We start from the raw sequence: 26,136 nt of genomic DNA, 5'->3' as shown, positions 1-26,136 counted from the left end.
TAAATACAGCCTGTTAAATGCAACCTTTTAAACACTGGAGATGAAAATCATATCCACTGCAGATGTATTCAAGTATTCGTGCTGTTTTTGTACAAAGAAGTGGGCATTCTCCTTAGCAGTTGCATTATATAGTGTGTGTGCTTTGTCTTGGGCTGTAATAGTAGAGATACACTGTAAGTATGATGACTGGTAGATGAGTCTGCTCAGGAAATCAGCCATACTTTAGCTGTATGAATTAATGAAATGTGACTATTAAAGAGTGAAAACCAAACCGGATACTGATTTCATTCAATCCTGAAGTTTTGTTGTGCAGTGTAGGTGAAGATGAGTCAATTTTAGAATATTATATATACCAGATGTTTATTGATGCTTTGAAAGATTGCATCAAAAATAAAAATAAAGAAGAAAAGATCTTTCTATCATACAAATTAAAGCTGTTTATGGTAGATCAGTTTGGATGATGATTTTTCTTTCCTCCTCTTCTTCTCAGCTGGTCAATGATGAGCAGCCGATAATCTTCACGGAGCAGGCGTTCGTGCCCGAGGGCGAGGGGGTGATCATCGCCAACGTGACTATCTTTGCCAGCGACCTGGACACGCCCACGGAGGACCTGCTCTTCGAGATCGTGACGTACCCCCAGCACGGCAACCTGAGACGCCGTGCCTTCCTGGAGGATCCCATCTACTCTGGGAGGATCCTTGGCATCGGCGATACCTTCACCTACCAGGTTAGTGGAGATAGGGAGAATTGGGGGTCATAGAAAGTAGGGACAGTGGTGGAAGGGGGAACAAAAACTTGTTTGTGTCCCACCTGTTATAAGATTTTGAAAATATGCAGTGAAGAAAGAAGCCCACTTGTAGATTTTGGCTTCTATGAGAGTGTAATGGGGGAGAAAATTGAATAGATATGCAGTATAAGGGATATAAGAATATAAGGGATAAGAATTGTCACTGACTGTTGGGCGGAAGCTGGGTAGTCTAGGTGATGTGATGCTTGTCTGGCAGTCTTGAATTGAATCCCACTCAAGTTTTATGCACATGAAGTTTAATATGGCTGTTTCTCAAACACTTAGTTGTCGGTGTTTATATACATCGATGAAGGACAGTTTGTCAGTTTTTTGCAGAAAAAGGTGAATTTGAGATTGATTTTACCCCCCCCCCCCCACCCTTTGCTCCTAATAAACAGAAGTGATGTAAGGAATTTGGGTGAATTTGAGATTCATTTTACCCCCCCCCCCCCCACATTTTCTTCCAAAGAGAAAGTAGTGATACAAGGAAAGTATAATGATATTACTTGTTTTGAAGTGATCAATGCAACTTATCAGTAAACTCAGTCTTATACCTTGTTAAAGAGTGACTGATCATGCTTACTTTGATTTTATTTTCCCCTTTGTAAAAGGATGTTGTTGAAGAGTTGATAATCTACATCCATGATGGCTCCGACGTGAACTCGGACACCTTCCGGCTGTCTCTGACGGATGGACTCTACACAGCCCAGGAGGACATCAACATTATCATTGGCCTCGTCAACGACGAGACGCCAAGGCTTGCCACCAACACAGGCCTCAGGATCAGCATGGGTAAGTATCAAGCTCAAAAATGGGAAGAGGATGTGGAATGGAGGGTTTAAACTGAGTTTCTATCATATCATAACCCATGTTATGTTAGTTAATTAGTATTGACTAAAGCAGGTGTAAGCAGATTATGTTATGTGGAAATTGTGAAGGAATCACAGTTTTTAGCAGGGGAAAAATGTAATGTTAAAATGTAGGCCCATATAGTTAAACAATTATCTATCTGCCAAAAATAAACAAGAAGCATTTGTTTATTTCAGACATTTGTTTGGCATTGCAATATCGATATACCATAGTCACCTGTGGTCCGATTCATGTCATGTTATTGCTTGTATTATTATCAGAATAGAAGGGGTGTTTATGCAAAGTGAGAAGCAATGATGCTAATAATTCCTATGTGTAACACATTGTTCCTTTAATGTTGTTTCCACTGTCTTTCCCGCACATTCCCAGGTTCGGCCACAACGCTGACGTCTGACAGCCTACGGGCGACGGACATCGACTCCGAGGATGACCAGCTCCTCTTCACCATCACGGCGGACCCAAACATTGGCCAGCTTCGCTTTGTCAAAGGCTCCAAGGAGCTCGACCTGGGCAGCAGCTTACAGAAGAACACCTTCAAGCAGAGTGACATTAATAATGGTAAAGAAGAATGAAACTTTTGGACCTTTGACTTGGGATTATGGGTTCCTTTCATTTTAGTGAACCCCAGATGGATATGATATTGACCCCAGGAAGAACAGTACCTGCCTACTGATGAGACTACCCTGTTGAAATAGGGCTGAATAAATAAATAAATCCCTAATATATTTCCATCCTCACATGTGATCCTCTATGTCAGTGAAATAATATGCATGATCTAATTCAGTGACAATAAAAATTGTGACTTGTGCAGTTTGACAAATCTACCTTTTTGGAAGGATAGAGACGATTTGATGTGTTAATTTCAGACCTAGCAGTAAAAGTTAAGCTGTCATGTGATAGCAGTGTAACAGCAATTTTGACAGTTACAGCAAATTTGGTTATTTATGATTTCATTCACATTTCAGTTCTGCTGGTATATATCAGGATTATAAGGCAAAGCATTATTTCTGTGCAAGTTGAATCATTACTTCTTCTTTTTTTTTTGTTTAGTACAGATTTTTCTTCATGCTTGTGGTTTGTAGAGATGTTATGCTCCCTCTACTTTTCTTCTCTCCCACAGGCTACGTGGAGTACCTCCATTCTCTCAGTGAGCCAGCTGGTACAGTGGTGTTTAAGTTCACAGTGAGCGATCCAGAGGGTAACCAGCTCATTGACCAGTCTTTCATCATCACTGTCCTTGGTAAGTGGCTTCAAGAGCTTGGAGAAAAAGTGCCAAAACTTGAAATATTCAGACATTCCATGGGCCAACCAGCTGAGATAAGCCTAGTTTTGTCTTTTTTCAAACAGTATTGAAGGAAATCACCTGTTACACATAATATAAAATGTATAGGAAGGGCATGCGTGAAAAGAAAAACTCAAATGTCATAGTGATATGAAATTTGGCTATAATTTGTTACTCTTCTTGACCTGTTTTATGGTTACTTTAATACTAATGAAATGATTCTCTTCACGTATTTCCAAAGATTCCATATTCCATAACTATAATGAGCATGATAGGATGGATTAATTGTAACCTATTCATCACATTTTGATTGTACCTCATGATTCTGATGATTCTCAAACATAATCAGTGCGGTGGGAAAACTTCAAAGATATGATGTATCATTGGTTATCAACAGAGGACCGCATCCCGCCCCGCATCCTGGCCAACCAGCCACTCACTGTGCGGGAGGGTGCATCCAGCGTCATTGACACGTCCACACTTTCAGCAACGGACGACGACAGCATCCCGGGCAACCTGATGTACTACGTGACGGCCGGCCCCAGCTACGGCCGAGTGGAACACTCCGACTTCCCCGGGACGGCCATCTCCCAGTTCTCCCAGGCGGACCTGGCCGCTGGAGCGGTCAGCTATGTCCACACCAGCCCTGAGGAAAACATGATGGACAGTTTCACCTTCACTGTGGATGACGGAAGCAACCAGGTGGGTGTGGTTTATGACATAGTTGCCCAGTCTGAGTTACGATCAAAAGGGTTGCATAATAATGGATACTAGAATGCTGGCTTGCAATACGCCCAGTACAGTTGCTCTGTGAGCACATGAAGCGAAGTTTGCCATTAAGTCATGTTGCCTCTGACTAAGATTCTGCCAGGATCGAAAGCTCAGGCAACTTTTGATTCCATTACTGAGAGATTGCAAACTTCTTACTGGTGGAGGGCGAACTATTTTCACCACAGTATTCAGTGTTCGCTACGTGGGCATCTGCACCTGGCAAACTCCAGTCATGTCAAAGAGGTAATGAGTATATTTTGATATTGCGTTGATCTTGCCAAGTGATCTTGCCAAGTGATCTTGCCCCTGTTAGTACCTCTGTAGGTAGTGAGAGTATAACCTCTTTGGCTATGATCTGCTTCACCTGTGAATGCATGCATGCGATAATGATAATGAGATGGATGATAAAGACAGATAATGATGATGAAAAAGATCAGGATGACTGTGATAATGGTTGTGATGATAATGAAACTTAATGATGACAATTATTGTGTTAAGGTGATGATGATCGGGATTGTGAGTGAAATGATTCAGAAGATTGTAAATGAGAAGTGTCAATCAAGGTATGACTGGGAAGGTCTTTGTGTGTGCTTCATGAAAATGTGAAAATGTGAAACTCATCCTGATTACATTGTTGTTGCTCCAGGTGACGCAAACGTTTTACATCAACATCAGCCCAGTTGATGACTCTCTCCCGCTGGTGTCCAATCTTGGGATGAGGGTGCAGGAGGGTGTCCGGAAGACCATCACAGAGTTTGAACTCAAGGCCATTGATCTTGATACCTCGGTAAGCGTCGTTAGTTCCCTTTGACTAGTATTTGATCCTTTGACTACCATAATTTGTTTGTGCCTGCATCTCTTTGAATCTTCTATCTTGATTTATACTTCTTTGTCCTTGTAAGATGTAGTATAATCATCAGTTACTGCCAGAGATGAAGCATTTTCTGTTTTTTGTATGAAGATTTTACTCTGTAAAAGTAAGTTTGTGGCATCTCTTTACTCAGACTAGTCTTATTCGCCATTCCTCTTTGAAATTTGAATAAGATAACAAGGATTTTTGTTCAATGTGCGCCAAGTACTCACCTGTAATCGACTCACAGGCTAGTTTCTCTACTTTCGGCTGTTTGGGTGGTTTTTTTTCAATTAAAGCAAAGTTTATACCACATGAAAAGCACCCGTTTAGTCCCTTAAATCCCATATGAAATGTCAGTGGGAGTGACTGTGTCAACAGCCACTTTTGTATGATATTGCATTATTTTGTAAGTGCTTAAAAGGAGTACCCTTTCTTGAATATTTTCAGTCGGCTGTCATACTAATTCTTTGCCTGGTCAGATAAATTCTTTAAAATTCACTTGCATCTGCCCCAACAGGAGACAACCATCATGTTCACAGTGTTCAACCCACCTTCTCATGGGACTGTTGACTTCACCCTGGATGGGGTCCGCTTCACCCCCACTCTGACCTTCTCCATGGCCGATATCTATGAGAATCGTATCAGCTACAACCACGATGGCACCAACACACTCTCCGACCGGTTCATGTTCACCGTGTCTGATGGCACCAACCCCATGTTTGTTGTGGAGCAGGGCACAGAACTGCAGACCACCTCAGCGCCACAGGTATGGTGATAAAGAAAAGAAAAAAAACTCTGCTGATAGCACAGGATGAAAAAACAGTAGCTCTGAGAAACAACTCTGCTGGAGACAATTTGCATCTTACGACAAATTGAACTCTCCATTTTTCAGTTGGTTGTTCAGAGAAGAATACATTCTGTTCAAAAATGTATTCTCTCTGGAAGATTTTGGATTAACATCCCACTGCAAACATTGACAGCATCTTCTCTAAGAAGACTTTATGGCCCATATTTACAGTGGTAGCTTAAATCAAATCCATGGTTTAACTTTAGTCCATGGACTGAAACCAGCACACAGTGGATTGCCGTTGGTGCACATCTATCCAATTGAACTTTGCATAATTTATCGCTATATCTAAACTACCTTTTGTGAATTCCAGTGTATGTGTTTCTTGTTGTCTCTCATAATGCCTGGGTAAAGCAAATACTGAGACATTAAGTTAAATTAAGGTGTCAAAATAAAACAGGATGCTTTTAAATCATTATTGCTCAGAATCATTCTTAGACAATTTATTCTTGACAATGCCTACAGATCTAGCTCTGATGATTTATTTCTGTCCTTTGTCGTGTTGTAATGACATTGAGGTTTTTGTTGTCACATTTTGCCTCCAGGTCTTTGAGATCACGGTGATGCCAGTAGACGACGGCACGCCAAGAATCGTCACCAACAACGGCCTCTCCTACCTGGAGTATGTGGACGACAGGGTATGGCATCTTATTATCGGCTCTCCTCTGAACAGATTTTCCTCTGTACCTCTGTACCTACTGAACACATGCCCTATACAGCATTCATTTGAGAGCAATACGTTGTACTTCAGCTGCATTGGACATAATGCTGTACTCTATCTTCACTAGCAAAGCTAATTTTTTACTCTTCACAGTGAAGACAAATTTGGGTGGGAAAAGAAAGAAGTTTAGCCATAGTGGCATTTTATCTTTTGTCCTATCCTGAGTAAAAGAGGACATTCATTTCCAATGATTTTTGGCATAACTGCAGAAGTCCTTAGCTGGTCAATAACTTTAACGTCGGTATTTTCGTGTGATTAATTTTTCGCACTGAGCTGCTCAAAAACATATTCGAGGGTTCTTGAATTTGTGTTGCACAATTGTCAACTCATTCATAATGTGCAGAGAAAATTTTGAAGATATTTTCACAGGTTGTAGAATTCGCGCTAGCCAGAAGTTGCGTGAAATACACGAACATTAATGTATTGCGAAAATTTCTGCCTTTACAGTACATGTAAGCCACTTGACTGATTTTCCTACCTGTATTATTTGCAGGCCATGGGAGTACTTACAAGTCGTACCCTTCAAACTATGGATGCTGACACTTCGGATCGTGACCTGGTCTACACCGTCACATCACCACCTCGCCATGGATACCTGGAAAGTACCCTGACTCCGAGGGTTCCCGTCTCCACTTTCACACAGCGTAAGGAGCACAAGAATGACACAATAAGGCTCTTTTTTTTTAATGAATTTACTTGTATCTTCTCGTTTGATGAACAAGTACATTTTGACCGATAGTGGAGGAATTTGGAATATTTTTAGCATTTGTTTCCTAAGCATAAAAAAAGGTACTACTTCAGTCTACTTCCAATATTTAGTTGGCTTAGGAGAGTACATTTGAATTGAGTTATACCTCATTTTAAAGCTAACAGTCTGCGCTTTCAGAATCTGCCCTTAACTTAAAATCCTTGTCTTGTGCCTTTTTGTTGATTTTCTGATGCAAGGTCACAAATGACATAATAAATTTCTTGGGAGCTTATTCTAATGTGTTGCAAATTTCAGAGCAATGTCTAAAACAGACCAGAAGTAATAAGGGGAAATATATTATGTGATGGCATCATGTCATTCAGTGTATGGCTACTAAGATTTTGTTCTTACCTAATTTGTTGGTCCACAGAGGATATTGAGAACGGGATAATCCGGTACGTCCTGACACCAGGAGCAGAGTCAGAGACCAGCGACAGCTTCGTGTTCGACGTCTCTGACACGCTGCCGAACACCGTCATCGGGTCGGTGTACAGAATTCGCTGGTCCCTCATCCACTTTGAGAGGGCCCACTACAATGTCAGCGAAACGCAGGGCACCATCAGTGTGGCCCTAAAGAGAACAGGGAATATCAATCAGGTAAAGCAAGATTATTGACATTTGGTTTTTCTCTTGCTTTTACTCACATTGTACTTCCAGTTATGGCGTATAGCAGAGCTCGACACTCTTTTAAAAAAAATCTGATGGCCTGTTCGAGCCTCTAAAATCATTAGATCTGAAATTTTGGTTGGTCAAAAAAAAGAAAAAAATGTAGTGGCCAGGAAAAAAACAAGCTATTCATGTACAGTATGTTATGAAATCAATTCAACAACACCTCAAAGCTTTTGATTTCTCACATACTTTCTTAATTTCTTAATTTCTTTACATGTACCACAGTGTGTTTTATGTCAGCTGTTTTCATCACGCTCATATTAAGTGATATGGAAGTTTGTGTTGGTCTTTATTTTGACTGTGTCATTGCATTTCTCCTTCCTCTTGTAGTATGCCATCGTCTTGTGCCGCACGGAAGCAGCTACAGCAACGGCGACGACAGCCGGAAACTCCCGCGGTGGCCGCAACGACTACGTGGAGCACGCCGGCCAGGTCCAGTTTGAGGAGCGGGAGGACACCAAGACATGCACCATCATCATCAATGACGACGACGTTTTCGAGGGCCCCGAGGACTTCATCATCGACCTCAGCACGCCGGCCTACGCCCTGCTAGGGGAGCCCTCGCGGGCCATCGTGTCCATCAACGACATTGAAGATGGTAAGGATGTTGTAATGACTGTACAGATTTGATAGTTCTGTGGGGAGAAAACTTGAGCTACCAGTACATTTGTTAGTTGTAATGATGTTGATAACGACAAAAATGACGACAGTGATGATGATGATGATGTCGATAATGAGGAAGGTGATGATGATGATGATGATGTCGATAATGAGGAAGGTGATGAGTGATGTGATGACAATGGTGGTGATGATGATGTTAATTATTTTAAAACAGTGAAAGGTGATGATTAATATGGCTACGATAATGAAGATCAGAGGTAAAAAAAACCTAGTGATTATCCAGTGTAGATGAAAAATTGATTCATTCAAACCCTTCTTTGTTGTTGTAAAGTAACTCCACTGTTCTCTCTTTCTCATTCCGTCACTGTTCACAGAACCAAGCATTGAGTTTGCCCAGACACAGTACCATGTCAATGAGAGTGCAGGGTTCCTTTTTGCTCCAGTAGTGAGGAAAGGTTGGTATATTCATGTAGCTCTTTTTCTCGAACAAAATGTTACATTCAGTGTAGATCAATGAATCTGCACACAATTCTGCCTTGTGTGTTTTTGTTCCTCAACATTTTTGAAAGAAGTGATTTTGGTAATTTTTGTATCTCAGTAAATTTTTAGTGCAACATTATAGATTAATACAGTTGATTAAGTTAGAATATCAATTCATCGTCAGTCAGGATGAGACAGGCTTTTTAATCAGAACTGGTTACAGAGACATATTTGCTACTGAAACCAAGTAGTACCAGACATTACCTGACATCTTATCCAAGCTGTTCTAATTGATGCTGCTTACCTCAGTAACCTGTCAATAAAATGAAATCAACAAAAAACAAGTTAATGTTTATTGTTGTTTTGTTTAAAACTTTCCTTTCCCAGGAGACTCCTCGTCCTCTGTGTCAGCGATCTGTTTCACCATCCCTCGCTCTGCCACAGGCAGCAGTCTGACCGGCCTTGAGTCTGGGTCTGACTACAAGACTAGGGGCATGTCGCTGGAGTACCAGGTAGTCTTTCCTCAAGGAGTGAACACAGCATCATGTGACATCAAGGTAAGCAATGATTTACATTCAAAATGGATATGGTACTGCTATGTTGAGGTTGTTCAGGATCTCTTTGTTATCAAGTTCTGAGGAATGGAATATGGAGGACAGAGGTTAGCGAAGGTGACTGTTTTGATGCAGAGATAAATCGCACATTTATGTTCATCCTTATTCATTAGCACACCATGGAGAAGCTAGGAAATGAGACAGTGTGAAGGGTGGAATTGCACAATGGAAATATTATTTCTGTCTGTGTGTGTCTGAATCCAGATCATCGATGATGCTCTGTACGAGGAGCAAGAAGAGTTTGAGATCGCCCTGTCAATGCCGTCGTACAACACCAGGATAGGGCCTAAGTCCAGGGCAGACGTCATCATAGATGGTCCAAATGATGGTAAGAACAAGGATTCTCATTCAGGTTATGTAATCATTTCATAGACTGATGTCAGGATCGATTCTGATGTCCTGCAAGTCAGCTGCAATCTCTGTCATGCATTCACCATTTGTGTATATGCATGGGACACTGCAGAAATGGTGGATTGTGCTGCCAAGTTTGTTCAGTTTAGACCTGAGCAATATCACACCGAGCTGTGATGTTGCACACTATTTCTTATTCAGACAAGAACTACTTTTTGAGAAGGTAAGCAGTTTCCACAAACAAAAGAGGTCAGAAAAGAGAAAAGGGGATGTATGTGTTTTCTTTCGGTAAAGTAGAAATTGAGTAGTCAGTGTAGCTTCACAAACCTTCTTCTGCTGTTGAAAGCATTGTTCAGTGTGAGAATTCATCGTGTCAGTGAAATGTGATGTGACATCAAAATATGAGACATGAAAGAGATGAAGTGAATGAGATATATTATAGAAACATGAGAAGGGACAAGCATTTTTGAGAGAAGTCTGAGGTGTTAGCAAGTGTACTCTGTCCAAAGAGAAGGGCAGATTGCCCTGACTTCATGAGTAATCCATGGTCATTAACCTCTGGCAAAAATACGCATATAATTGACTGACCATTTATGGACCCTGGTTGAAAAATACTAGGCCTCAGCGGAGTGTTTTGTTCATTACATTCTCACAATTATCACCAATTGTTTCAATGCCTACCATTCTGTGAAACTACATTGTACTCGCCACAGAGGCCATCATTGTATAGAATGACCCACACTTTAATTGTTTTACCTGGATGGTAACGGAATTGATGTTAGCTGATTGGACAGTCATTTGGTCCCCCCCCCCTCCTTCTTTACCATAAACCTAATACTGGAAGTCAAGTATTTTCTCCACTATCCTGACCTCTCTGGGGGTACATGAACAGCCAAACATACATACACACATACTGTACATCCTGTGATGGTATATGTGTATGCACAAACATAGCATCTAGAGGAATACTGTAGAACCAAAAATATTCATAGCATAAAACTTCCATGAATCACCACTAGCATGCAATGTGTTGTGTAGACAAACACTTCCACATGCATTTTACTTTCACGAATAGTAGCTCCTCACAAAATGAACTGAAGTTTCATGCACTCAAAATATCCGGTTTTACAGTAAAGCGCATACTACAGAGATGAATAATGCTCTGTCATTTCTCTTGGTATGTTGCAGAGTCTGTGGTTTACTTCGGGCACCCTAACTACATCTTCAGCGAGAATTCTGGCACTGTGGAGATTGAAGTCTATCGCCAGGGCAGTGACCTCTCCTATACATCCATGGTTTGGTGCGCCCCCAAAGACACCCTACCACAGTCTGCATCCCCAGGCCAGGATTATGTACCCAGCGCCAACATGCTGACCTTTGACCCTCAGCAAACAGTAGAGGTCAGTGTGTGTATTTATGTTAATGTAGTGTACAGTGTTATGACAATGTCATGTCTGATTTAGGACTTTCCCTTTCTTTCTTCCCTCTCTCTTTATCTTACCAACTCAGACTTTATCGAGTAATGACACATAATCCTATTAGAGGGTCTTATCAGTGACAGCAATTATGACATTTTTTTTTTCTCCTGAAGTTTAACAAATAAACTCCTACTCCAAACTGAGAGGCGAGACAAATCATACAGTTGACGTCAAAATATGACTGTCAAGCAGCCATCATGATTTGAAGTGCTTACTAAAGAGATATATATCAGCTCACATTATGTTATTCATGTGTATATGGATTATTGAATACTATTCAAAGCATGTTTTGCACTGATCCTGATGTAAATATATGGATATTCAGGGATTTTAGCTGCTACCACTTTTTTTCTCAGTATTATTGTTCATTTTTTTAATACTAAAATTACTGCAAGTTTCATAGAAAATATCATTTTGCACTACACTGTAGTTGTGTTACTACGCATGTCTATTGCGAGAAAATTAAAACTCTTTTTCCACCGAAAATACGCTTTTTCAGTCTTCAGAATACTGCAGTCCTGTCTGCATGGTTGGCATCCCAGTCTATATGATATGCGGATGGCTGTGTGCATGTCATATGTACATGTGTACGAATACAATGTAGGTTTGTGTTATCAGTAACAGCCACATCAGAGGAGCTAAAGGCACTGTTTCAATGCACACAATGAATGTGTCTGATATTTTTTTCCCTCCTCCTCCTCCTCTTCCTTCTCGGCACTACATGTACCTGTCCAGATTTGTCGCATCACCATCGTGGATGACTCGGCCAGCCCGCAGCTCGAGGGCAACGAGACGTTCATCGTCTTCCTCAGCTCGGCCATGAACACCAGGCTGGGCACTCCTTCGGAGGTGGTAGTGGTCATCAATGACACTGCCGACGATGGTGAGTTGCCGTTTTGAGGACCTTTCCTCTCCCATCTTACATTTTTTTCCTGCCATTGACAGTATTTAGGGCAAAGTACATTGTATACTGTAAAACCAGAAAATTTTGTGTTCATGAAACTTGCGAATTTCACCAAGATTTGCAAAAATACACGTAGATTACATGTGGAAGGTTTTCTCTATACATTGCAGTGAATGCCAGTGGCAATTCGTGAAAGTTTCATGTTGCGAATGTCTCTGGTTTTGCAGTGTGGTGTTAACATTTTTTTTGTGGCTTGTTATTGTTCAATTAAGCTGTTTAGCACAATGCATGATTGAATGCAGTTGATTTGCAAAATACAGCGCACATTATAAAGCTGCTTTGAGGAATAGATATTTGATTCAAGGGTTCAAGATAGTGGACTGTCAAGAAGAATAATTGTATATTGTATTGTAAAAATATTTGTTTTGTGTGTCCATGTGGGATGAGAGATTTGTTCTCTGAGTGTTCCAATACAGGAAGTTGGTGGTAGAAGATGCAATAGGAATATTATTAGTGATGGTGAATAATGAGTAGAATTCATAGACATCTATAGATTAATATACTGCCTATATATTCCAGTCAGGATAACAAAGATGATGAAAAGAGTAATTCGGACTGTTATCACGACATGTATTTTGCAAAATTCAGCTGATTTTTGTGAATTTATGTAACCTAAAAATCCCGAATCCTGCTGATAACTTTTGTACTGATGTATGTGTTGTTATTCTATGACTAATATCATGAAAAATGCAGAAATAAAATCAATGCAGGAATAAAACTAAAACTGAAACTAATTCTGATACTTTCCTTCCTTCCCAGTACCCACAATGCAGTTCCAGACAACCCGAATGACAGTGGAAGAGAAGACGGGCGTGGTCCACGTGCCTGTCGTCCGGACCGGAGACATCTCGTTTGAGTCTTCCGTCAGGTGCTTCACCCGACAGAAGACTGCCCAGGTTATGATGGACTACGACGAGAGACTCAACACCGATGACTTCAGGATTATCTTTGCTCCTGGTGAAAAGGTACGGATAGCTAGAAAAATTGATCACTGTAGTTAGAAATGAGGGCTTATAGAGCACCAAAATGATGATGTCGCAGTCTTTTGTTGGAGCACGGTTAGCAACCGTTGTGTTCACAGATATTGGGCTAGATGAGGTTGTTTTAGAACCAGTTTTCATGGTAATGAATGGCTATGACATCACACTTTGGTACTGTATTTATTGTTAAAGTGACTTGTGAGTTTATGAACGAACTTGTTACTTTAAAAGAGAGTGCTTTATATTCATTTTGCAATGTTATGGCAAGTTGTGTGCTATGTCTTGGTGAAAGGTCAAACCATTTATGTGCAAATGTAAAATCCGTCATGGGTCAATGATTTGAACTCTGACCCTCTAAGCAGCTAATATTCATACAGTATATGTGACCGTACATCACAAAATGAACAAAAAATGGCACCCCTTGATTTTACATGAGGACTCAAAGAAGATGAAACAGGTCAACCGAGTCAATATTGAGTTTTTCATATTTTTTGCAAGAGCTACCCTTCTACATTGTTCTTCTGTTTGGTATCATTCAATGAATGGGAAAGTGCATTTTCAGCAGTTTTTCTACAACCTTTTTTTATAGATTAGTGAGTTCAAGTATGTCTTTAGAGACCCCTTTTCATTTCTTGATTGCCCCTTTGTACACTCTTCACTTTCAAGTATAATAACTTTTGAAGGGATAATGCTACTGCTTTGAAAGTTGGCATTAATCATAGACAGAATGTGTTTATAAAGCATGTGTAATTTCAGCCTAATCTGATGATCTCTTCATTGTTGTTGCTCCAGTGGTTTACATCCTGTTTTTTGTTCCATTCATTGCAAAGCTAGCACGGTTTGGTAAAGATCAAGTGCTTAAATAGACCCTGTACTTCAGAGCCTCTTTTCTCAGTTCACACTTGTCCAGAGTGTGTGCTTTCTTCCAACATTTAAATAGGTTGGGACAGTCCATTTCAATTGAGCTATACATCATTTTAAAGCTTAGAGTCTGCTCTTTCAGAATCTGCCCTTACCTAGAAATCCATGTCTGGCGACTTTTTGTTGGTTTTGTGATGCGGGGTCACATATTACCCTTCAGCTTGATCCTGACTAGCAGTGCACCTTATCAAGAAGACAGTTCACATATTTATGGAAACTTTTAAAGTTTGCAATATGACAATGGTAGCTCCTGATTATCTGATACCTTTCCAGAGGCTTGCCTTATATAGCAACAACTACTTTATGTCAAGTATATAGCCTTTTGTGTGCTTCAAGAACTGATTGGTACAGAGATTTCTGTGGTATTGTAAACACTGTATAATGTCCCTGACACAGAAAGGATCAAAATGTATTTTAATATAGAAGAAATGGTTGCATTGAAGTAGCTCATCATCAAAAGGTCCTCAGAGAAAAATGTTCATAAAGTTGGGCATACCGGTCTCCACCTGACTTACCAGACACCTGTGAACACATTCCTGCTTGTTTACAAAATGAATGTACATTTCACCCTGCCACCAGACTCCCTTGAGAATGTCACTGTGTAAAATTACACATCTTCTATTCATGTCAAAACAATAGAAGGAATGTTTTGATTTGCAGTCACTCCAACAAAGCAGATTCCCACCTGGTCATGTGCCAGGTGGGAATTTTGTTTATGAGTATTGTTCTAATTTATTTTTAGTAACCATGTTCATCACAGTCACTGAGCAATCACTTGTGATAGGCAAGTTAGCTCATAACTAAGCATAACAGTCACACGTGCATATTATTTGAACCTAACTAGTGTTTGTTCCTGCACCTGAGAATTTTTTTTAGCTTTGTTTTTGTAATTTTCTTTATGTCAATTTTGTTTTGGAGAATTTTGTTTTTGTAACTTTATTTAATGCAGATTTTGTTTGTGTAGATTTTGTTTTTGTTGATCTCGTTTTTGTCGATCTCGTTTTTGTAGATCTCCTTTTTGTAGATTTTGTTTTTGTAAATTTTGTTTGTGTGGATTTTGTTTTTGTAGAGTTCACATATAGTTTGACATGTCAATGAACTAAGTAATGACCTCTTGGCATGGACAATTTTACTCCTGTGACCCGTACCCGGGGCATAAAACTTTAGTAACTTTACCATTAATGGTAACTCTGCAATCAATGATAACTACCATGCCACACTATTCCATATCAAAAAAAAAATTCAATCTTCCATATTTTACCATGGCCCTATTCTTTGGAATACTCTTCTTCCATCAGTCAAGAGTAGTAAGACATTACGTCAATTTAAAAGGCTTTATAAAAATATATATTTTTGATGAAATGTATGTGAAACTATAAGTAAAAGTATGCATTGTTTCCACCTCTGCCTCTTTTCTTCTGTTTTCATTGTATCTTCCACCTTTGTTTTATCAATTGAATTTGTCTGATAATTGTTCAGTTGAAATGTAATAATAATTGTTTGTAGGGGATCATTTCCAACAAGCCTCTTGTGTGCTTTCTATGATCCCTCAATTCACAATGCATAAATTGTACCAAGGTTGTGTTTTGATTTTTGTAAATTTTGTTTTAATATGGAAATAATTGAATGAATGAATGAATGAATCAATCAATCAATCAGTCAATCAATATCCAATCAAAGCCAAGAAATCACTACTGATTACCACTGATCACAGTGTTACCATTAATTGTAAAGTTACCACAGTTTTATGCAACAGGCCCCAGATCTCCCTCTGAAGTATGATTTTACTTTCATCAAGCTTTTGAAGCTACCATGTGTAGGCCCTGTGAAGCATGTGTGGCAGTGGATACTGCTTTGATATCATGATCATTCATTTCCTTTTTATGTTTTTTTTTTTTTTTTTTGCAAGTGCTCAATGTTTCTTTCTGTTCAGATCATTTTACTCCCATCCCATCCAGTTATAGATTTTTTTTTTTTGCATTCTTGCCTCTCCTGTCAATGTCTTTTAAAGTCTGCCAGTATTATAACTGCTGTTAGTGTTGATTGTGAAACCAGCGTAATGTTGGCAGAAGAAAGTTTAACTCTGTGATCATCACATGCACGCAGGTCAAGAATTGCACAGTGCGCCTGGTGGAAGATGGCACGTACGAGAGCGATGAAACATTCATGCTCAAGCTGTCCATGCCATATGGCAGTGAGATCTGTGACGCCAGAATCGGCGAGAACCGAACGTCCCTGATCACCATCACGGACAATGCTGATGGTAAGTGACCTTCACATTCATGACAAGACACAAAAAGTACATGGAAAAACTGTGAATGCCCTTTTAGTACCATCAATTTGGCATGTGTTTTTTTAATGAAATCAGCCTCGATAAGTCTTATGTGACCTTTTGCTAATTCCTTCATGTGCTATATATGTATATTTTTATTCCACAAGTTGTTCATGTAGATATGATGTGTAATGTATGTAGGTGAATTTATATATTTCTTTAATGGCATGTGATGTACAGTAAAATGAGTTGAATTGAATAGAATAACTTTAGAGAAATGACATTGCAATTAGGTGGAAATCCATGATCGTGGAGTCCTGTACTGAACAGAGAAGTGTACACGTGTACGTCACATTCACATCAGGATCAGAGTCAATATTTTCGCGTGTCTTTAATTTCGCTAATGGCACCTGACTCGCGAAATTCGCGAAAATAAAAACCTCGCGAAATATTTGGCGTATACAGTATATTGGCCTTTGCACTCGAGTGTTATGTATGAAGCTACAGAGAAAAGCGCAGTTAATATCTTAGCCTGTTTGATGGATGCACAATTCTGGTGGAAGTGTCATTAACTAGAGTGTATTTTATCTTAAGCTAAGTACCTCGTATGTCTGAACGAGACTTGTGAAGCTGTTAGAATCCTTGTGCATGCGTGACAAATATCTATAGAGCAAAGGCAAGTTTTTGACAGATAAGTCACGCAAGTGAAGTGTGGTGAATTTTTGAATGGCAGGTTATCTATTGTGCACACTTCCTACCAAGGCAAAGGTCCAGATTTATGCAAATAGGAGAGCAATGACTACCATTAGGCTGTGATGCCGGCATTTGACAGCGAATGTCAGGGACAATTAAAAGTTCAAGTGCCCAGGACGCTGTTATCATTAGATATTTGATCAGACTGCCCTTCTTTTCAAAACACCATGGAATGGGTCTTGTGAATGTTCATGGCTTTAAAAAAAAAATACCATCAGATGTTTAAATCGTTGACCATGCGATGCTTCCTCCTTCAGTTAGCATTTTTTGCTGGTGAATCAGAGTTCAGCTTTGATTCGTGTTTGCCCTAGAGCCTTTGGAAAACTTTGGGAAAAAGTACTTAAGTTTTAGTTGTTCTTTAAAAACCTAATTGTTTCACCAAATGTTGGTGGTCTTTTTGTGCGATGGTATGTGCAAAGTCAGCTTCTGATGCCTTTGATTTCGAGCTCTGTTCTCTGAACAAGTATGTCGAAGATCATAAAGTAAACTTGATAATATATTGATATCCAAGAAACTGAGCTAATAAAAAAGAATACCAAAGAAGACATAAGAGTTGCACAAATTCTCTGCTCACATCTTTCCAATATAGCCGTGGAATTTTGAACTGGGAGCTCGTCATGCACACCCCCAGAACATTGACAGGGAATTTCTAGCTTCTACTACTTCAGTTGTGACATCACTTTTTTTTCCTCACACATCTACCCTCTAGCTCCGATGCTTCAGTTTGAGCGTATGGCGTACAGTGTCCGCGAACCCAGCAGCCAAGACCAGACACAGTTCGTCGACATCAAAGTCGTGCGCACAGGTGACCAGAACCGAACCTCCGGCGTGCGCTGCAGTACCCGGGACGGGTCGGCCAAGTCGGGCGTAGACTATGAACCCTACTCAAAGGTCCTCCGATTTGATCCAGGTGAGATCAGTACCACAGATAAGTTTGATATCGTTGCATCTCCGATCGGCATTTCAAAGTAAACCTTTGCCTCTCTTCCATTCTTAAGTTTTGTTTTATCGCAGTCAAGTACACTGTATGTAGGACATATTATGTAGGCGAAGTCTCATGAAGTGATTTATTCATGCATGCACAAGTGTGCCCTGAAAGTCATATGCACTATCAGTGAAGACTGTGAAGGAATATATCAATTGACTGTTACTAGTCTTGTACCCAATGAGATGAGAATTAAGACTGTAAACGAATGATGAATGAGACATGTAGAAGAGCAAATCACATTTCAGTGTGCCCATTCAAAGTAGGAGTCTAAAAATTGCAAGGATGCTAGCCTAACACCCCCCCCCCACAAAAAAAAAAAAGAATATTAGTAGTTAAAAGCTAATCATGTTTCGTACCATGTCAGTATAATGTTTCTAATTGTTTGGTACTTCATCATTTGTTGGACAATGATAAGTTCTGCAAGCAAATTAGAATAAAGGCAATACAGCTTGTTCATTTGCACTACATGTGTTCAGTCTACAATATATGCAGTATGCTTCTTTAGATCATTGTACTTGAAACAATGCCATCAGGTTTCCCATTTTCTTACTTAATCAAGCTACATAGGAAAGCATGTAGTTATATTACATGAATTCCTAATTTTTGAAAACAAAATTGTACAAATATATCATTGATATGTAAAAGATATTTACACTAAATGAAATAAACCAATCCAAAATATCAAAACTTTAAAAAAAAGAAATATAGCATACACATAATCTCACAGAAATCTCTAATGTGCAAAGAAATAAAAAATTGTGAATGTTTCCATGGCAATCAACAGGCGTGCAATTCATTGACATACAAGTTGAGATTCTCTACAATGAAGACATGGAATGGCACGAGACGTTCTCCATCATCCTCGGACCAGACGAGCCGGAGAATGCCCTCCTGGGAGCGGTCAACGTGGCAACGGTCACTGTGATTGACGAGGAGGCAGCGGGCAGTGTTGTCCTCCCAGCACCACCAGTGGTATGTCCAGTACTAGTGTCTCCACTAGTTTTGTGTACCCGGACAATGACGGTGATGTGATGACCTACATAACCCATACAGGATTTCTTATTATACCCCCGCCAAACGAAGTTTGAAGGGGGTATATAGGAATCAGCGGACGGGCGGTCGGTCGGGCGGTCGGTCGGGCGGTCGGGCGGTCGGTCGGGCGGTCGGGCGGGCGGTCGGGCGGTCGGTCCGTTGCAAATCTTGCGTCGCGAACTACTTCCTCAGTTTTCAACCGATTCCCATAAAACTTGGCACAGATGTGTGCCTTGGGTTGTAGATGTGCAAGACGTATTTTTTGACAGTACCCAAAAGTATGTTGCCATGGTAACGGCATATTATGGGCAAAAATGGGTACAAATCTTGCGTCGCGAACTCCTCCCACAGTTTTTGATCAATTTTTATGAAATTAGGTACAGATGTTCATCTGAATATGTTAATGTGCAAGACACATATTTCCGCAGTGGCAAAAAGTGCGTTGCCATGGTAACGGCATGTTATTGGTAAAATATAGGGCAAAATGCTTCATGGCAAAACTGCTTCATCAGTGTTCTTCCAATTCTCATGGAATTCATATTGAATGTTTGTCTTAGGATATAGGTCAGCATGACACATTTCTTGACAGTGACAAAAAGTATGTTGCCATGGTAACAGCTCACATATTATGAGCCAAAATGATGGAAAATTTTGTGTTGCAAACTACTTCCTCAGTTTTTGCCCAATTTCCATGAAACTTGGTACAGATGTGTGCCTTTGGTTGTAGATGTGCAAGACGCATTTTTTGACAGTACCCGAAAGTACGTTGCCATGGTAACGGCATATTAATGGCAGAAGATCAAGGAAAGATCTTGCGGATTTAACTACTTCCTCAGTTTTTTGACCAAAGCTTATGAAATGTGGCACACACCTTGATCTTGGTGGGAAGATGTGGAAGACATATTTTTCGGACGTGTCGGAAGCTGCGTTGCCATGGTAACGGCATATAAATGGCGGAAGATCAAGGAAAGATCTTGCGGATTGAACTACTTCCTCTGTATTCGACTGAAGCTCATGAAATGTGGCACACACATTGGTCTTGGTGGGAAGATGTGCAAGACATATTTTTGGGACGTGTCGGAAGCTTCATTGCCATGGTAACGGCATATTAATGGCGGAAGATCAAGGAAAGATCTTGTGGATTGAACTACTTCCTCAGTTTTTGACAAAAGCTTATGAAATGTGGCACACACAATAGTCTTGGTGGGAAGATGTGCAAGACATATTTTTCGGACGTGTCGGAAGCTGCGTTGCCATGGTAACGGCATTTAAATGGCAGAAGATCAAGGAAAGATCATTCCTTGGGTAAGACTGTCGTCACGGGGCGGGGGTATTAATCACCTTCAGTGATATTTCTAGTTGTAATGGTTTTGTGATACTTTGATGTGTTTCATTTCATTCATCAGTTTGCTTTAGACCTCAATTTCTGTAACTTTAATGGCAAAATTGTGTCTGTATACACTGTGTTGACCATGTGAAATTGGGCCATGCCTAAATTATTGCTTCAAATCCTTCTCCATGAGTCATCAAAGTTAGTCACTGTTATTTTGCAGAACACCATCGGTCATTCATATAGTGACCTGTGGTTGAAGTACCAGTCTTCCAGTCATGGCAGTAATTTTTGATGTGTTTAAAATACATCACCTTTCCGTCTTCACCATTATTTAATGGTCAAACAGGTGACATTCTGACTTCAGGAATAATTCATGAGGATGTTTTTTGTTAAGCAATCTTACGGAGGAATTCCCTTCAAACTTACGCAGGAGTTGATGAAGTCTCAGTAGTTACAAGGAAGTTGTAATTTCTATATTTTTGTTGTATCTTTCAGGTGGTTTCTCTAATGGACTACGATAACATTGCCACAGCTCTAGACACTGATCCATCTCCGGGGTACCCGCTTGTCTGTTGTACGGTAAGTCTAAGAAATTACTCTGTGCTCTTGTAGTGTTTACTGAACATATTTGTTCACCATCGGCAAAAAGTATTGATATCTCTTCCCACCCCCAACTGCTTTTGCAATTGAATCACAGTGGCAAAACAATGCCATTTTGCCCTGTTCTGTGAAAATGAAAATTGAATTATGATTCTACATGTACCCTTTACAGGTGTCCTTGAGACCTGAAAGATTTCACTCAAATCAGTCATATTGAGTGTTTTCGTCTTTCCCTCTGATCAATTCATTGAATTTGTTTGGGCACAATGTTAATTGGAAATATGTGTAATTCTGTATCGTTCTGACTTCTAGCATTTGTCCCATATATTGAATTGATTTATAAGGCCCTACTGTTTCAACTACTGATTACTTTTTGCTTGAAATGGTAGCTGTTGAAACTATAATCATCCCATTCATATGTATTTTCACAATGCTTATCAGAGTTGAGTATGCATATTCAAAATGTGAGTCCATAAAACCAATAATTTGGAATATCTCAATTCACCAAAAAATGTATCTTATGCTTTCTAAAGCATACATCTGGAATTGAAGGAGATCGGTAAGATGTTGCTTTTATAGTTGAGATATGTCATTCCAATAGTTGAAATTTGTGTTGATGTCATTCATCTTTGCTTCATGGTTATCAGTTTGCTGTAGTTGTTTTCTAGATAAACTGTGCCAAACAAAATGAGTATACTTTTTTTGGTTTGCATGAATTCAGTCAAGTTGCATGCCATCAGTTGCAGATTTCCTTCCTTCAGTTTTCTGATATAATTGGTGCTTTATTTCTGTTTATCAGTTATTTTTCATGTAAAATTATCATGTGTTATATCAGTGCATTTTTGTCTCCTCCAAACATTATGTGTAACTTTCACTCGTGAGTTTCATTGGTATTCGGTATTTGCATGAATCTACATGTATCTTGTGATTCACCACTCGTTGTACATACACCACTGATGCCTTGTTGAAAGGTACTATGTTCCAGTTGTGTATCACGTTCATTAACTCATTGAGGACTAACTTCAATGAATTGCAGTCACACTTTTTTTGTTGCTCTCTCTTCGCCCTGTAGCCATGTGACCCACATTTCCCTGAGTACTCCATGACTCGCTCCATGTGCCTTGATTCGGGCATCAACATCTCCAGCATCCGCTACAACTGGGAGGTATCCACCCCTCTGGATAACGAGGGAACACGCTCACCCTTTGAGCGCATCGTTGATAGCACGCCCTTCACCAGCTCACAGCACAAGGTCCTGGACAGCATCTACTTCAGCCGACACTTCCAGGTGCGGTGTGTTGCGCAACCCTACGACATGCGAGGGCGGGCTGGCATACCACTCCGCAGCAACATCGTGACCATCGGCGCAGACAACGGCATCTGTCACACACCCGTCACGGCAGGGGTCTCGCGGGGTCTCCAGGCACAGTCCTTCATCGCCAATCTCCGCTACATTGGACCAGAAGAAGAGGAGCATCCGAACACTCTCCACGTCTCGGTGGAGGTCCCTCACCAGGATGGAATGCTTCCCATCATCTCCACCATCCCCATCCATAACATCCGCTTCCTCCTGACGGAGCCCGTCTACCGCTCCGCCCACATCTGTTCCAACCTAGTGAACACCGAGCAGGGCAGCGGCCTGGCGGAGTACTCTTTCCTGGACACCGTCGACTACGACAGCATGGTCATGGGTCCGGGCTACGACTACCCCTACCAGTTTGACCCCAATGTTCGGGAGGAGCACACGCTCCGGCTGTACAACAACCTCAACCTCAAGAGCTGCACGTGGACCTTTGATGCCTACTACCACATGACAGAACTCATTGACCTATGTGGGGGCGCCGTCAGCTCAGACTTCGAGGTGCGGAACGGCGACAAGAGCTTCTTGACTGTCACAGTACCACTCTATGTCTCCTACATCTATGTCATGGCCCCAACAGGTTGGGCATCGCTGGATCACAGGACTGAAATGGAGTTCTCATTTTTCTACAGGTATTGCCATCTTATCATCTGTTGTTGTCTGCTAATATCCAAAGTGTCGTCTCGATCAGAGCAAGAGAACAATAGAATCCCACGTGTTCTAAGTAGGGGTTAATTTTAATACTATTTCTGTAATCATGAAGACACATAACAATGCAAGATATGAAGGATGTATATGTCTCCTGTTGCAAACACTGCATACAATGATTGACTCTGCAGACTTCATGCGAAGACATGGTCCTCTCTGTTATCTAAGGTTTTCTTTCAAATTATTTGATTGTGTCTGTGTAGAGGTTTACATCAGCGTTCAGAAGTGCAGTCATAGCTCAGTGCTACAATGTACTTTGGTGTATAGCCAGTGCACTGATTACAATGAATGGACTGTATCCTACCCCTAAAGTGGTGTCATTTGGTGAAATAGGGTTCATTTCTAAAATCCAGAGTGCATGATAGTGTCAGTGAACTCTTCATGTGGGATCAGTGACAGTCATCTTTTGTGTGAGTTTTGTAGCTGATGTGTAGTAGGTCAAACTTGTTTCTCCATGCAAGCCTGCAATTTGTGTGATCTCAACAGTCACGTGCAATGGTCAGTTGGAACAACCGCTGTGTTATGTCATCTACAGTTGGCTAAAGTTCATTTCAGTCTCTCGCCACTATAAAATAAACAGCAGATTTTGTGGATAATCCACAAAAGAATAGGGCTTGTTTTCTAATCTGCATGGGCACCATGTTTGCTAGTGTTCATTGTTAAAGTCGGGTGTTTAATTTCATTGATCATGCAGATATTCGACTCTGACATTATCTCCACTTTTCTGCTCTTTATTCTCCTTCTTTCGGGGAGGGGGTGTTAATCAGTACTGTTCTGATTACTTGACTCAGTGGTGATGAAGTCAAGCAGATAACACTTTATCCATGAATTAAGAGTAGTATACCCAGCATTTAACAATTTGACAGCTTAGCAGAGGTTAGCTGTTTACAGTTAGAGTCAGTTTTGTTTGAACTTTGGATCAGGTATGTCTGGACCAGTCTGGACTGGGAATTTCTTGGGCGATAAGAGGATAAAGTGACCTTTGGAATACCAGGCACTTGACCATTTAGTGTGAACAGACCTTATCTTCATATATTATGCCACTGGGATCTTCTCGCATCTACATTTGGAAGATCTGATAAATATCAAAGTCAATTTGATTTGAAAGGCCTTGAGATATGACATCCTTTGCATCTTTTACCGACAGTATTGATGTAGACATTGTTAAAGTGTGTTGACATTGTTGTAAGATACTCATGATTTTAATGATTTGATATGGTTCATGCTTGTTACAGAATAGTGTATCTTCATTGTACCTCACAAATGCACAGTTTAATTTACTCAAATGAGTAGGCCAAAAGGTGACTTTCCTCTATTTCCAGTGTTGACTCGGTAGTTCTGGGAATAGATGATTCTTTTCCTCCAATGATTTGTTAACAGACATTCAACACCTCTTTATATTGTGATAACAGTTTGATCATTTCATTGATTTATTTACCCCTGTGCAGTACAATCCTGTGGCGCACTGGCCTTGAAACGGAGAGCGTGTTGAGCGGCCGACTTCAAGTCCTTCGGATTTGGATTGGAGATAATGGCAACCTTGTCATTGATTTCAAGACTACCACCAAATTTAGAGGTAGGGACAAGTCTCCGAACAGTGACTTGATGAATAATCAATGAAACTGATGATTCAGACACACAGACTTGTTCTTTTAGAAATAACCATCAATTACTCTTCATTTTGTATGTATGTTTGTGGGTGGGTGTTGTGAAGGAAAGTGAAATACGGTCAAACTTGCCTAAGTCGAATCTATGTGGACTGAAGAAATAGCTTAGACTCAGAGAAAATTGGGCTTATGAGGGATTAAAATCAATAGAATATAAGAGAAGAGGACTTCAAAAGACCTTTGGCTTTTGCGAGTTTTCCTTTAGTAATAAGTAAGGTTGACTGTAGAATCAAATTATGGATGTGCTATAATTAGAACTGAGCAATTACTTAAAGATGACAGGAACAGAAGTGTAAAAATGTAAAAAACTTTGCTATGAATGCTACACTTCACACTGCTACAGGAATATTTAATGAAAAGCTGAAATTTCTATATCAATGCTGTACGCTGATTATTTTTCATGTGTAGGTCAGTTTGTCATCAACCATCACACCCTCGACAACTACAAGTCTCGTGTAGTCCCACCCCTCGAGCTTGGTGTTGCATTTGAGTTGGAGCTCCTCTGGAGTGAAGGGACTTTTGACAGCCCACAGCAACTATGGCGAGCCACAAGTGCATACAACAGAAAGGTGAGAAAAATTGCTGCCCAATTACGCATTAAGACCTTCTTCTGTTCTCTCGTGTAGTAGAGTTCATTCAGTAAATATAGATATTTCCCTAACCAAGTGTTCATCATGTTGGTCCAAATTGGCTCTAAAATATGCATTTCCCTCACCTGGTGAAGTTTTGGACCATCAAATTTGTAAGTGCCAGACGAAAGGCTTTCCATGCTTCCACCCTTAAGGTACGAGAGGCATTTTTTGTTTCTGTGAGCATCGCCATAGTCTCATATTCTGTCATTAGTAATCTTAGTTCAATGGAACAAAGTTGAACATGGTTCTTAATTTGATCTAATGCTCATGAACCAGCTGAAGAGGCATGACATAACAATTTGCCATTGTTTTTTAGTATGCTCAAGATTCCTGATTTGCACAAAATCGCAGCTTTGTACATCATTCTTATCATCACTTGATTCTGTGTTGCGTAGTGGAGCTACTTGATGTACTGCATGGAGTAAATTTACCAGGATGAATGCTTTGCAATCTGTTATTCATTCTCGATGGTCATGAAGGTCAGGTTATTGGATCAGTGGGAACCAGATTTTGGTGATCCCGTTTGTTCTGTGCAATTGGCAAATATAATGTTTCTGCATTTGCTATAATTTCATGTTGTGCTGTAAGAATTATTCTTGGACATTCCAGTGATATGAGCATAGATTTTCAGCAGTCATACCATTTTTTTTCCTGCTTTACAAAAGCAATCTTTGTATGTGAGGAATCATCCCATAAGTCTTGCAAAGAATTTTTAAAACGTGATGACCTTTCGATGCCTTTTCTCTATGTATAGCACAAGTTAAGCCATGAATCAGCAGTCACTATCGCGAATAAGATATCACAGCATTTATCGAGTGATTACATAACATTGTT

General features: G+C 40.2%; 1 protein-coding gene across 1 annotated transcript in view; it reads left to right on the top strand.

The window, feature by feature from the left end:
- Positions 1 to 26,136, top strand: part of LOC139741786 (extracellular matrix organizing protein FRAS1-like) — a 106,062-nt gene that overhangs the window by 67,620 nt on the left and 12,306 nt on the right. Inside the window, exons 37-60 of the mRNA XM_071652374.1 lie at positions 491 to 727; positions 1,399 to 1,579; positions 2,027 to 2,215; positions 2,778 to 2,897; positions 3,337 to 3,641; positions 4,357 to 4,497; positions 5,081 to 5,329; positions 5,956 to 6,048; positions 6,625 to 6,775; positions 7,250 to 7,476; positions 7,879 to 8,146; positions 8,544 to 8,624; positions 9,037 to 9,206; positions 9,468 to 9,591; positions 10,803 to 11,014; positions 11,828 to 11,975; positions 12,816 to 13,021; positions 16,064 to 16,220; positions 17,692 to 17,892; positions 18,755 to 18,942; positions 20,831 to 20,914; positions 22,008 to 22,927; positions 24,452 to 24,579; positions 25,079 to 25,239. Coding sequence (XP_071508475.1) covers positions 491 to 727; positions 1,399 to 1,579; positions 2,027 to 2,215; positions 2,778 to 2,897; positions 3,337 to 3,641; positions 4,357 to 4,497; positions 5,081 to 5,329; positions 5,956 to 6,048; positions 6,625 to 6,775; positions 7,250 to 7,476; positions 7,879 to 8,146; positions 8,544 to 8,624; positions 9,037 to 9,206; positions 9,468 to 9,591; positions 10,803 to 11,014; positions 11,828 to 11,975; positions 12,816 to 13,021; positions 16,064 to 16,220; positions 17,692 to 17,892; positions 18,755 to 18,942; positions 20,831 to 20,914; positions 22,008 to 22,927; positions 24,452 to 24,579; positions 25,079 to 25,239 — 4,941 coding nt within the window. The remainder of the gene's footprint in view (positions 1 to 490; positions 728 to 1,398; positions 1,580 to 2,026; positions 2,216 to 2,777; positions 2,898 to 3,336; positions 3,642 to 4,356; positions 4,498 to 5,080; positions 5,330 to 5,955; positions 6,049 to 6,624; positions 6,776 to 7,249; positions 7,477 to 7,878; positions 8,147 to 8,543; positions 8,625 to 9,036; positions 9,207 to 9,467; positions 9,592 to 10,802; positions 11,015 to 11,827; positions 11,976 to 12,815; positions 13,022 to 16,063; positions 16,221 to 17,691; positions 17,893 to 18,754; positions 18,943 to 20,830; positions 20,915 to 22,007; positions 22,928 to 24,451; positions 24,580 to 25,078; positions 25,240 to 26,136) is intronic.

This window comes from Diadema antillarum, unplaced genomic scaffold, assembly GCF_040938485.1.
Source record: "Diadema antillarum isolate AM-2024a unplaced genomic scaffold, OU_Dant_1.0 seq00000953_RagTag, whole genome shotgun sequence".
Taxonomy (NCBI): domain Eukaryota; kingdom Metazoa; phylum Echinodermata; class Echinoidea; order Diadematoida; family Diadematidae; genus Diadema; species Diadema antillarum.
Note: the sequence above shows the minus strand (reverse complement) of the source record. Positions and strands in the feature narration are given on the sequence as shown.